A 14,993-nucleotide genomic window follows, 5' to 3' on the forward strand; every position below is an offset into this window, starting at 1 on the left:
TAGCTAGCTGATAATAAACTTTCCAATTGGCAGGAAGATTGATTTTTACCCCCACGCGAAAGTTGAAAATGTAATCGATGTGCTAATAGCTCGCCATATATCGCAGGATTCAAAATCTTTGCGTACCTAGCTCGATTAGATCCCGAGAATAGGACCTTAGGATTGATCGACCGACGCAGGTTGTTTTCCGACAACAGGCATCAACTAGTTAGATTGTCGATATCTTGGGTCTTGGAACTTGAGGAGGGTATCTTGGATACCTTGCACCATTGGGTCTGGTATCGGATACCAACTGGTAATGACAGTGTTGGACTTGAAATCCAGGTGATCAGGCACACGTGCAATCGCAAATCGAGAATCCGCGGGAGCTCATACGATGATTTTTTCGATTTATTTAACTAGTGCCCCTTCTCTTCGGTGTTGTTTCCATATTCGATTAATTCGATGAGGCCTCTAGACCACACTGCAGGGTTCTTTTCGCAACTAATTATTACTAAACGGCAGAAATCTAACTAGTCTGGAGGCAGGCAGAAACCATAGGATTCCTAAACCTTGCTGCAACCGTTCCTACGTATCAAGTGAACTCCGCCCAGCCGCGTTTGCGGCTCACTTCTGCGGGAGGAGCGCATAGTGCGTATGCAAGATCTATGCACCCCCTCGCCAATCGTGATGTGATAGCCAGAAAAGTTCAAGCTAGCTCCCAAAACCATGTGATATTAGTTTTCGCAATCGTCGGCCAATAGGACTGTCAACCGGAATACCTGGCCCTGTACCTACTTTATTCTGGATTTTCATGTTGTTTTGAGATTGGTCCGGAGGAGCTGAAGCAAAGTCAAAATAACTTGGACATATCCAAGGGATCGACCAAACCTGGCCAATGAATGAAACCCCCGGCAAATGTATCGGGGAGAGGCATGCTTGAGAAGAAGTTTCAACGAAACACTGCACGGCAGAGAGGTGAACACAAAGGAAACAATAATATCCCATGCTAGCAAATTTCCAAAACGGCCCGGATTTCAATACTACCCCACGTGGGGCTTCAAAAGTTGCCCGAGACAGAAAATGGTCGTGGTTCTGGATGCAACGCGCTGTTGGCTTTTCCTGTGGCTTCTATGCAGGGATGGTCAATTGGTTCCCTGGTTCCCTGGATTTCGATCTTTTCGATTCCAGAGATGGTGGGCGATATCGATAGCGCGGTGTGTATTGTTCCCCTGCCCACCTGCGAGGGAGCTAGCCTGCAGTGATTTTTGTGTCCAGTGGCTTGCTGAGATTTTCGGTGGCTAATAGAAGGTTCAGATCCAGTGTTCTCTTGCTTCATGTCGCACAACAGCAGAAGGCAGACCCCCTAATGCAATTCCCACCGAGTCTCTGCCAGCCGCCGCTTTTTCTCTTTGACAGCTTGGGACACGATGATGATAAAGGACTTTTCAGCGGGAAATTGTTTTCGCAATAGATATGAATGGTTATGATTAACGTGGGTTGAACCCCCCGAAATTGAAGTTAGTGGTTCACGGCATCTTCAAATTGCAACATGTGCCGCCCTGTCTTTCCCGATCCAAAAGTGTTGAAAACAAGCTGCTTCTTCTTGCTGGAACTATCGAGCTGGAACTTCACCCTGTTTCTTTTACCTACGGAGACGATCGATAATATCGCAGTTCAGTTATAATATTAAAAACGACATGTTGCCATTAGGAGAGCAAAACAGGCAGACTGGGCTATAGGAAGCCCAGTTTTTTTTTTTTTTTTTTTTTTTTTTTCATTGATTTGTCCTCATCCTACCTGCCGTGAATTCGTCGCTTTGTGGATAATATCACAACATTAATATTGACCCCTCCACTTTCTTCTATCCTTTTATTCCTTCATGTGTCTCAAATCTCGCAAGTTGAGTGAAAAGGCTTTTTTCCATGACCGACAAAGAAAAGTCCAAGACTGAAGGCTAGCCATTTATGTTGATTGACCTTTGCGGTTGGGTTTAAACTTGCCAACAGTTGAGCTTAGCTTCCCATATACCCCTCCCCTCAGTGACGCTATCTACTTCCTTCCACCATGCCGTACATGTGTAGTTTACAGCCTACCTTGTGCCTGTATTCACATCCAACAAGGTGACCACCTGTTATGTTAATACGCCGAGATTGATGATGTGATTTTTCTCTCAGTTCCTCGACCGCCTTGGAAATTTCTTTCCCTGGCACACTTGTGTGATCCCATTTTACCTGACACTCGTGGTATATAATACGGAGATGATTCCCACGAGGTTGTAGAGGGACGGTAAGTAAACTTGATCATACCTTTTTTCTGGTTCCCAGGTTTTCTCTTATTCTTTTTGAGATTATCATTTATCTCCTACCTCCCCTTTCTTCCATTGATATCCTCTTTATCTTCAAGAAAGAAGGCAAAGTTTTTTTTATTTCTCTCTTTCTTCCAACAGTTTTCCTCGACCTACTTGTACCAATCTATTTGATCAGTTGAGTACTGTTAAGGGATACGCAATGGACTTTCGTGGGAGTACCGAGCTCGAGGCCGAGTTCAATCCTCCACTCTACCTTGCCCCTCGTGCTTCGTCGGTTTTCTCTGCTGTGTTGGTAAGTTGATATCTTGCAGTATTGGAGTTGTTTATGGACCTTCTGGGAGCTAACGGTGGACTAGCCACTTCTCGGTGTTTCGATTCTAGCTTTCTGCTTCAGTATGTACTGACCCGTTTATTAGCTCTTATTATCGTCATTGTGCTGACCCTAGTACCTTAGGTCGTCGCACCTATAACATGCCAAAGATAACTGAGGTTCCTCTTGCTCGCTGGTGTAAGTTTTTTCACATTAGTCCAAGACATCCTAGGCATTATCTAATTAGGATAGTGGTTCTCGGGGTCTACCTCGATTCGTGGCTCTTCGTTTTCTCGTCTACTGTCCTCAATGTAGCGTTTGGTCTTCGAAGTTCCATTACGGCCTGTAATGCCAGCATCTTGCTCTGCTTGATCTGTTATTTGACCACCAAGGTTTGTGAACTTCTTCCCCTCCCTGCTGGGGTAGAGTGATGGACTATGACCACTAACATTCTTATCCGTGGTAGATTATTATCTACTTCTTCCTCGTAGAGAAAGTCGTACGTATCCTCATTCTACGACGCTAAAAATATGTCAGCGATACTAACATCAGTTATCACTAGTACATCATCAGGTCAAAGCACAAGGGACCACGCAGGAGGAACAAGCTGTACCTGTTCAACACCTTCGGCATGCTTCTCCCGTATTCCATCGTCATTATCTTGACTTTCATCTTGTGAGCACGATCCAATTTCTTCCTCCAGGTGAAATTGATCTAATCGTTCTTTAAACAGCCGTATCTCGGAACTCCATAGTGATGGAGAATGCTACATTGGGTTACGACTTGTCGCCAACATTCCTCTCTTGGTTTTCGATGTCGTCATCAATGTCTATCTGACCTCGCTCTTCCTGATTCCTCTCTTTGGTATGAATGTTGTCGTTTTATATCTTGTGCATAGTTGGGTTCTAACTATTGGCAGGTGCTTGTTCCTTCGACCAAGCCTCTCAAAAGGTTCGAAATATGGCAAAGCGTACTTCCTGGGGCTCAGCTGCGACATTAATCTCTACTGTTGCGAACTTGACAACCCTTGTCGTCCTTCGTGGCCATGAACCTGGATGGATTTGCTTCGCCTGCTGCAATGCTGATGGTGAGACTGAACCTTTATTTATGTAGTCCACCGTCTTTCTAACTGTTTTGTCTAGTCGTCTTCTCTGCTATCGTTATCCACTGGGTTACAACCACCGACTACGGTTCTGTTCCAGAACGCTCGGAAAGTGGTCTCTCGCTCTGCTGTATCGGACTCCAGAACGAATTAAGGTAAGGGATCAGTCCTCGAAACCGCTGCAAGAGCTACCAAGGTCCCGCCCACCAAGTGGTTATACCGTTGAAGGTATCGCCGTCAGTGTTGCACATAATACTGAGATTGAAGACGGATATTCGGCATCAAGAGATTCAAGGGAGAATAATGAAGCATGTTGTCGGTTCACGCTATAAGACCGAATAAGGAACAGGCTTGGGGACTTTGTTGCCTGTTCACTTGCGTGACTTTTCTTCATTTCATTTCTTTCAATTGCTACTACTATTGTGAGGTGGTAGAATGGGCCCTGGGAGATTACCGGCTATCTAGCTGGCCCATCAGCTGTACATAGGTAAAATGGATGGTATAGAGTGGTGGGCGGAGGAAACTGAGCAACTAGGAATAATATATGTATATATGTATAATAAGATAACGAATTTTCTTTGTTCAACTGATTTCTTTTTAATACGTATTGTTACCTTATTATACATATCTGTATATATTATTCTTAGTTGCTCAGTTTTCTCTGTTTATTGCTCTATACCGTCCATTTTACCAATGTATGCCTAAGAACTCAAAAAATGCAACAGAACACGTGAACACCACCAAACCTTCTCTTCACTCTGGCCACATATTTCCACCACACTATGGGCGTTTCTGCGATTTTTTTATTTCTTTCTTTTATGCAGCTGCTTTTAACTCTCACTGAAGGTCTATGCGGATGGACCTGTTTTATTCGAGAAAGAAGAAAATGGGAGGGGACTCTGCTTTGCCTTTATTAAGCTTTTTTTTTTTCATTTCATGATCTCGGTATATGTTTATTAGGGAGAATGACTAACAAATGGCTATTACACTATCACCTGGAATCTAAGAAGGGGATGAGGAAGTAGAACATGATATGATGTCCGTTTGAATGTGTATTTAGACGAATGGAGGGGATCGAGGAAGGAGAACTCCTGGCTTGCAAATAGAACGTTCCAGCTCCATTGTTGGAAGCCAATTTGTACAGGTGATATTAGCATTCTGGGTCGGGAACGTGTCCGGGGTAAGTCAACGTGATGGGTATGTAAGGGGAATTCTATGACTTTTGGTTCAAGACAGGGCTAGTCCGAATCATGATGGTTTCCTTTCTGGCTAAGCTTTTGGCGAGCAATCCTCGGGTTCGGTACACCCACAGAAACTTATATCTCTCTCTCTCGCTCTCGCACTCTATCCCGATAATATCATCATTAGAGTACCTACCTAAGTGGTTAGTAGTAGAAGAATATCGGAGGAAAAAGATGCGTAGACGCGGTGAAGCGACAATTAAGCGCCAACGTGGCAACTCGAGGGGCTGGTAAACAGGGACGCCTGGGGAGTTCAGGCTTGGCATGCGTTGTGTGTGTTTGGGAAAAGATAAACAAGAAACGCAAAAGGCAAACGCTTGTTCCACCTCTCCACCTCCGCCTGACAACAGCATCCAAGCAAGCCCGCCCCATCGCTCGCGCTTCTGCACGACTCCGTTTGGTCGTTCCTCGACTTCATCATCAATCAATCAATCAGGCCTAGAACGGCTAATGTTAATATTCCGAATCGACTGCGACTAAAGCTTCATCGCGTGGAATATCTGCCACGTTCCTTTTTTGCCTCGTTCTGGCTGTTACGAATTTCTCAGTTCAGTTGGTCTTTTTTTATTTTTTATTTACCGCTTCGGACAGATAAACAATTGAAACGTCATTCCACGCCCGGACACCAAAATTTGCGAGTTCTAGATTCCACGCCCGAGATTCCTCTGTCCCCGTAACCTTAGCGTTAGGACTTTCTGCTTCGGCATCTCGGAAGCATTCACGTTTCGTCTTTCTCCTCCCACGTTTGGACGGGAGAATTCGAGTCAGCGGGCGATATCTCGAAAGCTTCCTTCACCTTGAGTGTTGTTGCTACGGGACGGGTACTCCACCAAAAACTCGAAAATCGACTCGGGCAAATTTCAGACAGGCACCACGACGCACCACGACGCACACACAGTAGAACAGAACCTGGTACCGCTATATGCGATTCATTCCAGACCGGCCAGGAATCATTCGACTTTCTTTGGCAATTATATTCGGACATCGTTAAATTAATTGAATTGAATCGAATTACTAAGTTCGTCAGTTATAATTATTCTTCAGCTGCTCTACTTAAAGAGCGCTCAAATCGGGCGGTTGCTCGACACAACATCATTTCCAGTCCAGACCCCGTTAATTGTCCATAATTCCTGCTCTTTCGTCTTGTATTCTCTTGTCCCGTCCTATTCTCTCTTCCATCTCAACCCAGTCCACTTCAACCCACTTCTCATCTCATCTCATCACCACTCCGAATACATCACAATCTCCATTGCCTTCTCAGCCTTAGCCTCCCTGGCAACTCGCTGTTTATAGATATCGAATTTTACTGTACTCTCCGGCATCTCATTGACTTGTAAGTTCATCACGACTCTCATTCCATGCTTCATCAACCTGGCGATGCTTGGTTGCTGTTGTTGGTGATGATCGCTTGTTGATTGTTGATGATTAAGTGGCTAACCATATTTTGCCGTGTCAAGTCGGTCGAGCAACGCTCAACCAAAGCGATGAAGCCTAACAACAACAACATAACGTTCCATCAGACGTTAACAACGAACAGCATGTCGGCTGGTAAGCAACCAGGTCCCGTCCCTGATGCTGTCTTCCAATACACCTGTCATCCTCGACCGGGTCCCAAATGCATTTCATCTAGCACGCCGCTAACATGCATGCCTGGTTGCTTGCCTACAGGACTTTCCAAGCCGAGTTTATCTCAGATTGCACCACAACCTCCCACGTTCAATCCTAAGAAGAGAACTCGTGCGGATAGCGAGAACCAGAACATCCAACCTCATGCGCCAATGGTCTTTGGCCATGCAATGTCCCAAAGCCCAGAGTACGACCAGTACCGTCCCTCTCCGATGCCAATGCAGCATCCAATGGCTCAGCATGTCATTCCTGTCCCCACAGCAATGCATTTCTCGACCATAGCACCACATCCAGCCGACATGGCCAGCTTCGGGAAGAGCGTTCAGGACGGTGGGTCTAGCTTTGCAGCCTTCCAGGCCACCGGTGGTCGATCTAGATCCGTCTCTCAAGCGTCACCGGAGTTGCAAATGTCACCTAGTCTGGACTTTGACGGCTACGGGGATATGCTATCACAGCCTATCGGCTCTAAGCGCCAGAAGCAGGTTGATGAGCATGAGGATGCCCTCCGACTCTTGTCTCTGGAAGTACGAGACGTCATACTTAGCGAGCTTGCTCAAAAAGTCCGATTGGCCGATGGTACTTCTAGAGCCGAGAGAGAACGACAGGGCTTTGGTATGGGTTGGTACGTCAACATTCCCTTGGAGGTCCTATCTATGACCGAGTGATTGCCTCTAACGTGAGCTCTGATATAGGCTACACAAATATTGCAAGAGGACCAACGAAGAGACTGCTGCTATCCCTCGTAACCGTGTGTATACTCACTATGTCACAGCATGTGGTGATGCACGCATCAAGTGCCTTAACCCTGCGTCATTTGGTAAGCTGGTTCGCATAGTCTTCCCAGATATCAAGACAAGACGTCTGGGCATAAGGGGTCATTCCAAGTATCACTATTGCGGGATCACATTGATATCCGGCAAGGAAAAATTGGACGAGGACTTGAAGAACTCGGTTGCTGGCGATCCGAAGGTCACCGTCCTCCCAAGTAATAATGTCACTCAGGATGCTTCGCATGAGACCGAAGGTGGCGAGTGGACTGCTCTGTAAGTTGTCATGGACCCATGCTTTTTTCCTGCCGATGAAGATTGGTTGTCCTAAATATAATTTACTGTAGTCTCCAAGACTCGGACCCTACTGGTCCTCCAATTCCCAAAGATGACGACAAAGCTGGCAGAGCTGCCTCCGTTGAAACCCTACAACCGTTGGAAAATGTCGATGAAGAGCCCGAAACCGAGTCAGCCGATGATCTCCTCAATAGGATGGCTGCATTCCTCACGCCTTCTGATGAGGAACGACCCTCCGGAATTAGCGTTCCAGATATCACCCTCTACATGCCTGCTGGAACCGATATGGATAACGCAAGAACCCTCGAAGCAACCTACCGAACACATGCGCTCGCTCTCTTCGAAGCCTTCAAGACGATGCATATGAAGATGTTCTATAACCTCTACACACAATTTCAGGGAAGCTTCACCGCTCCAGTCCTGAAGCTACTTACGGATCCATCCATGGCTAATTGGGTTGAAGATACCGACTGGGAGATCTACAAGGTATGTTGCTCTCGGTAATCACGTGTTTATAACGATATCTAACCAACTACGCTAGGAACTCCTTGGCCTTGTCAATAACTGCGTTAAAACCGCTATCCCACCGAAAATCTTCGAGCAATTCAAGAAGTTGGTCCACAATCTTGACGAATCAGTTCGCAAATCATTGCAACCACTCCCCGATCATGTCGTCGAAGCTAGACTCCGACCTGTTTCCGCATTCTGTCGCCTCGTTGACCAAGCTCTCCGAACAAATATGACCTGCCACGCCGCGGCCAGTATTCTTAACAACGACGCCGATGTTAAGACTATGGAATCGGATTGGGTCAATATGGTTGAAGCTGAAAGAATCGTTCGACGTGAGCTGCCATGCAGAAGCCCACTCGCCATCCAGCTTCTCCGTACCGAAGTCGTCAGCCTCGTCCGTGGGAAGGAACCTAATTCTATGCCGACCTCACAGGATGGTCCAGACGAGAACGGAATTTTCGACCACTGGGTCCGATGGCTCGATCGCTTGCCATCACGCTTCCCCGAAGTATCAGCTCGTAACATTCTCATTGGAACTTCTGCTGTTGCTAGCGCAGCCATTCGCGACATTACGCTCAGTGGTGGCGAGGGTTTTGGTGGGTGGTGGGTTTTAGTCACGTTCGTCGAAGAGTATCTTCGTTGGAATGCTGAGCGTGGCGGTTTCCTCCGTCGGACTGCCCTAGGCCCTCGTCAGAGTGCTCCTGCCTCGGATGCTGTTGTTGCCGTCCGAGACCGAAATTTCTATCAACGGAGCACCCATAACGACGGAACAGACGATAGCGGAATTTCTATTCGCGACGACTCTTATGATAGCATCATAATCCAAGAAAAACATTCTGCCATTCTCGCGGATACTGTCCATCATATCCCTGCCGGCGTCTAATTCTCCAACAGTTTTGACACCCACAATCTTGAGATCCAAATACTTTTGTGTCTTTGCTGCTTTTACCCTATCCCTAGATTCTATGGCCCCTTACGTTTCTTTGATGATGTATTTCCTATTCTACGGGCTTTGTGCATTTGTCTTAAAAAGACAGGAGGGTTTTATTCTTTTTTTTGTTTAGCGGGAGTTTTTTTTACCGGCGTCTTTCTGGTTTTTGGATCATCAAGATCTTTTTATCCTGTACTTTCTATTAACCCCACAAGGCCACTAATAACTTCCACGCCCTTCTACACCCTCTCAGCCCCCCTCAACCCCTCCTCCTCTCGCTTTCCGCAACATTATCTTATGGGTTGGACATTGTCCTCTTCTGCGCCTTGTGGAGTCTCGATGATGTTTTAATTGTAAATGTCTTTCAACTGTCGTCAAGATGAGATGAGATACCACTCTGCGATGCTTGCTTCGACTTGTACAAACTTTATAGCACTTTTGTTTTTCGTTTCTCCTGCATAGTTTTATTCTCTTGTTTCTCTCTGAGGATGATACATGGATATTACGGGCCTGTAACTTCGGTCCATTGCATCCATCTTCTCACTGCCGAGGTTTTCGATTTTTCTCCTTGTTGATACAAGACGAAATAAAAATTCGACTTTTTTTTAAAGATTGTGTTTTTTCGAACTGTAGACACTTCTCACTTCGTATTCGGCGAATAACCCAAGACAATAATAGATAACTTACATGTAGGATACAGAATCCCAGGCCAGGATCCTCCGATCGAGTTCTATAATACCCCAGACTAAGGAACGGTAGCTCCCCCAAGCTGCAGCACAAACTTGATCGAAACAGGCAGGTTGGGTGGCACAAACTGACGACATGAGGCCGGTCCTAATGCCTTGGAAAGCCGACGGTGGAAACAGGTACAGACTGCTTGTACCCACATGTAAATAGCGTCAGATTTATTTTCCCTTTTCTTTCCTTTTTCCTCTGTTAGTGGTGGGGGTTAAGTTGGAATATCTCGTCGGCGCGCGGAGTTCTTCAGGTTGCCCTTGGTGCATGTTCCTGCGCCATGATGGCTTGCGACACCGAAATGTCACTTTGCCCTGGATGTTGCGCGTAATGATACATCTTTGGTACATGTACTTCGGTTCGAAATATTTCTCAAATTATTTTTCATGAAAAATTCTTAAAGTTGGTTTCTGTCGACGGAAGTGGGAAGTCAGCGCTTACATGCATGTCCACTTTGAATCGAGGGAATTCGAATTCGAACGTTCGAATGCTATACTTACCAATACTGTATACACTACTGTACTGATGCTCGATGGAATGCAACTTATATTTGTCTCCGTATCACTCGATATCATATCATATCGATGTCCTGGGCTGGGCTTCCCGCTCTCCTGCTTCTCGCTTGATAAGATAAAATAGATCTTAGAGTATAGTCAAATCCTTCTTCGTCTGGTCTCGCCTGTTGGTTCGCTCGTTCTTTCGGTCATTCGATTCGATCTGATTCGTTTCGGCTGATGTTTTGGTCCGGTCTGCGATAAAACAAGTATCTCAGCCTCCCCTCTCCGGGTTCTTATTTTTTTTCGGGTCACTGCACAGAAGCGGCATAGACGTCGTCGTCGAATATCGACATATCATAACCACCAACTACCTCTCACCAACCATCGACCATCGATATTGATATCCTTAGTCATAGATATCTTCATCATCTTTAAGGCCTTCCGTCTGCATCGTTCACTCGAGACTTCTTTTAGTTTATTAGTCACCGCTGTGAGCAAAAGAGCCATCCCACTTCCCACATCTTTCTATCGATTTCTCGCCTCTGCGTAGTCGACCCCTCTTCAGCTGAACTAATCCTCAACTGAACCTCAAGAGAACTGATATTGTCTCTCCGACTCTCATCCAATATCGTCCTTTTGCCTCCGGTGTCGTTTCTTGAGCATTCGTGTACCTCAAGTACTTGTTCGGATACGGCAAAGTTCGCTACGGTTGTTGCTCTTCTTCTCCCGTCTCCGCCTTCCCTCTCCGCGTCCCCACGCTGCTGGCAGCTTGCTTACCTTACTGGTTGGACGCACGTTCGAATCATCCTTTCCATCACTCTGATCCATTAATCATCCTCTCAGACGACCCGATTCCAGGGAGCGAATAGTAGCTATCAACGTTTTCCTTTCTCTCGGAGCTACCACTATCCACTTGCTGGGAACCCTTTTATTTTATTTTATTTTTATTTTTTGCCTTAGACAATTTTCGCATCCCACTCTCAAGCAAAAAGTACCATTTCTTGTCTGCTTGCTTGACTTCGACCTGACACTTCCATGTCATGCATGCAAGTCTTTACATAAATTAACCGTAGCTTCAGCATCTCCCGCCTTCCTTCTCCGCCGGAGTACATATACCCAGCTTCTTATTTATCTTGTTTTTTTTTTAAGATTTTGAGATTTGAAGCGTTCTTTGCTTGGACGTTTTCGATTACTATTTTTCTGATACCGTTAGCGCCTGAAGAGGAGAATCAAACCCACAACGAGAGACAAGCTGCGAAACCCGATACAGTTAACCTCCCCGCCTTCGCTGGCTGGCCCTTTCCTCCGTCTCTCTGTCTCGCGACCATCCATCCATCAACTTTTCTATCATCATCATTTATTCGCATATACGGTACCCGGCTAGCTTCGATACTTTGCTTCCTTGTTCCCACCGAAAAGGATAATCGGTACAGATTCTCGAGTCGCGGATTCTCGAGCCAGCGAAAAGAGCTCGGACGATATCAGGGAAAAGTTTGAGGTCCTCGGCTTGTGTGCGACGATATGGTTCGGTATGTTTAGATGAGCAGATGGAAAGAGCTCCATGGAACCAGAGCTCTTAATTTAAGCTTAAATAAGGTTATCTCGCTCTAATCGTTTTCATCTCTAGGGAAACGAAACTATACGAAACCCTGGGTGTAGCGCCGACTGCGACAGCGGAGGAGATCAAGAAGGCTTATCGGTAAGGATGCCACCTTCTTCTTATATTCGCTGTCTGTTGAAACTTCAATATATTTCTTTTTCTTTTTTTTTTTGTTCGGTATATTCAACATACACCATACATACAATTATCTCGACGATACGTCCCGAAGAAGAAGAACAAGAAGGGGAAAAAGCCTCACCATACCATTGCCTCGAAACTATGTATACACCATAATATACATTACCCACGCCATGTATGCCTTCCTTCTCTTATAAAAACCGACTGTACCGACCCACGCATACAAGCAAAAAAAAAAAAAAAAAAGAAAGGCTATTCAGCTTACTTCGTAACGACGATTCTTTGCAGAAGAAGGGCAATATCTTGAGATAGAGAGAGAGAGATCAAATCCACCACATATCACACACACATACACCTTCTCAGTCACCACTTCACAGCTTTGCAGAGAAAAACCCAAGACAGTTGAAAGATAGAGCAAACAAAACGTGGAAACAACGAGAGCGCTGACGTTACCCGGTGATTTTTTCTATCCGTTTGCGACGATACCAGAAAGGGCGCCTTAAAATTCCACCCCGATAAGAATAAAGATGATGAAAATGCCGCTGAGAAGTTTAAAGGTACGAAATCTTTTTTTTTTGGTCAGGTGGAGAAGATATCGTCATAGCTAGTGGCGGTGGCGGTCTTGAGTCATATCGAATACGTATTCGCAGGCCCTCCGTTACGATACCTTGCTACTAACCAGTTTTTTTCGCCTCTCTTTGTCGGCATTTCGATGTAAACTATAGACCTCGGCCAAGCCTACGAGATCCTTTCCGAACCCGATAAACGAAAAGTCTATGACCAATATGGTCTAGATTTTATACTCCGCGGCGGCGGCGCCTCTCCTGCGAATGACGAAAGCAAGCCGGACGAAACCACAAAGCCGAAAGACCACCCACAAGCACCCTCCGGAGCGCCCAAATTCCGACGACACAATACCGATGGATACGGATATTCTGGAGGAATACCGCCCCATGGAACACCGAGTAGGACGTACACGTACTCGAATTCTAGAGGTGGAGTTAGTGGATATCCGGGATTCGACGAGTTTAAGGTGTTCAATACCTTCATGGCGTCGTATGGTGATGATTCGTATGGTGGGGGTCCGCCGCCGATGTATGGTGCTATTCCGGGGATGCATGGTATGCCTGGGAGTCCGATGCCGAGGGAACATTTATCGGAGGGAAATAGTCCATATGTTAAGTCTAGATACAGGGAAGAGAGGGATAGCAGAAGAGAGCGGGAGCGAGAACGATATCGAGAGAAAGAGGAGCGCGAGAGGGATAGAGACAGAGATAGGTATGTCAGCGATACGGTCAATGGAAGGAGTATCGAGAGGGACAGCTACAGGGACAGCCACCGAGATAGCCACAGAGACCGAGATTCGAAGCATGGGAAGTCAAATGGGAAGGGAAATGTTTCTGTTGTGGAGAGAAAGTTGCCAATTTCGTTAGAAGAGTATGCTACAACTCACCCTCCGCTACCTTATCTTCAAGCCGTAGCTTTGAAGTGTATTTTTGTAGAGCTAACCAGTAGGATTTTTACAGAATCTTCAAGGGCGTTCAGAAAAAATTGCTTATCAAGAGAAAGGCTTTCGATGCGGACCAAAAGATGATCACTGAAGAAAAGATCCTTGATATTGCAGTTAGAGCAGGAATGAAAGCAGGATCAAAATTCAAGTTCACAGGAGTCGGCGACGAAGTCTCAGACGGCGGCATGCAGGATTTACACATCATTCTCGAGGAGGTATGTATTCTCTATTTGCCGAAGAAACGATGGATTTGGTGGATAGGGAAGGAGGTGGTGGTCTGACGCGTTTTTTGCGATAATAGAAACCTCATGAGAAGTTCACCCGCGATGGCGACGATCTAATCACGACTATCGACATTACCCTAAAGGAGGCATTGACCGGTAAGTCCTTGGACCCTTCTAGATCAAAGTAGACGCTTGGCAGCTCATGAAACTGCTGGATAGGCTGGTCGAGTCACGTCGTTAATATCGAAGGTTACTCGGTCCCGGTCTCACATGCTGGGCCTACATCGCCCAATTGGACCACCACCTTCCCAGATCAAGGGATGCCAAAAGCGAAATCCAAAGACCGCGGCAATCTCATCGTCAAAGTCAACGTGAGTGAATTCGCCTTCGATCCGAGTTAATACGGGGACATCTGTCCTTGAGGAAAAGGCGAAGGATTTAGGGATGACTAACATAAACTCTTTGTCACAGATCAAATTCCCCACCTCTCTCTCAGCCGAACAGAGGGAGAAGTTGAAGGAAATCTTATAACTCCTTTCCTCTACTTCTCTTATTGCATTATATGGATTCGGACACTGGAGGTTGTTAATCACTTCCCCTTGCACATACCCTTCCTACCTGACTCGCCATCCGCATCTATCATCATCATCCCCATGGATCCATCATGATAACAAATTAACCCAACATCAACAATACTATGCACTATTGAATTCCCCAACGTGCCCAGGAGCTTGATTCTCTTAACTTTTGGCCTCGCATTTACATGTCCACATTTGCAAGCACTTTGGCTTTTCTTTTTTTCCCTTTTCCTTTTCGGCTTTCGTCTTCCTCACCTTCCCTTTGCATGCATGCAGTTCCGATATCAGATCTAGGGCTCCTCGTTTTATTTTGATTCAGGATTATCTTGGAAGACCCGTATTTACGACTGTGTTCACATATCTTCTTTTGGCTTTTTTCTTCTTTTATATCTTAGGGACAAGGGTTGCATTTTTTCTCGCATTTGCATTTTGACATTTGACGTATTGACGTTTGGTCTTTTTTTGTATATATGGATATAATTCCGGGGAACAAACAATATAGAGAAATATACTCACGCGACCTATTTTATTCTATTCAAAGACTTACATGATACTGAGTACCTATTGAAGTTATTAAATGTCACTGCTGTAGCAGCTGGCTTCAACGCAAAATCTGCAACGTTTCGCATATAACAAT

The 14,993-nt window shown here is 45.7% G+C and overlaps 3 protein-coding genes across 3 annotated transcripts; all 3 read left to right on the forward strand.

Moving 5' to 3' along the window:
- Window positions 1-2,489: 2,489 nt before the first annotated feature.
- On the forward strand, window positions 2,490-3,861 carry DFL_002306 (uncharacterized protein; the record flags this gene model as incomplete). Its single annotated transcript, XM_067631073.1, has 9 exons — window positions 2,490-2,582; window positions 2,647-2,683; window positions 2,745-2,798; window positions 2,853-2,992; window positions 3,067-3,099; window positions 3,163-3,275; window positions 3,334-3,464; window positions 3,520-3,687; window positions 3,743-3,861. 9 exons carry the CDS (start codon window positions 2,490-2,492, stop codon window positions 3,859-3,861), a joined length of 888 nt encoding a protein of 295 aa, XP_067493654.1.
- Window positions 3,862-6,427: 2,566 nt separating this feature from the next.
- On the forward strand, window positions 6,428-9,026 carry DFL_002307 (uncharacterized protein; the record flags this gene model as incomplete). The annotated part of the gene is made up of 4 exons (XM_067631074.1): window positions 6,428-7,191; window positions 7,262-7,612; window positions 7,684-8,119; window positions 8,175-9,026. The coding sequence occupies 4 exons, from the start codon at window positions 6,428-6,430 to the stop codon at window positions 9,024-9,026; spliced, it is 2,403 nt and encodes an 800-aa protein (XP_067493655.1).
- A 2,801-nt stretch (window positions 9,027-11,827) lies between these two features.
- Window positions 11,828-14,309, forward strand: DFL_002308 (uncharacterized protein; the record flags this gene model as incomplete). The annotated part of the gene is made up of 8 exons (XM_067631075.1): window positions 11,828-11,835; window positions 11,934-12,005; window positions 12,534-12,601; window positions 12,770-13,481; window positions 13,571-13,769; window positions 13,856-13,934; window positions 13,998-14,149; window positions 14,250-14,309. The coding sequence occupies 8 exons, from the start codon at window positions 11,828-11,830 to the stop codon at window positions 14,307-14,309; spliced, it is 1,350 nt and encodes a 449-aa protein (XP_067493656.1).
- Between the last annotated feature and the right edge of the window lie 684 nt (window positions 14,310-14,993).

The sequence above is a fragment of the Arthrobotrys flagrans genome, assembly GCF_004000055.1.
Source record: "Arthrobotrys flagrans strain CBS H-5679 chromosome Unknown unitig_3, whole genome shotgun sequence".
NCBI lineage: Eukaryota > Fungi > Ascomycota > Orbiliomycetes > Orbiliales > Orbiliaceae > Arthrobotrys > Arthrobotrys flagrans.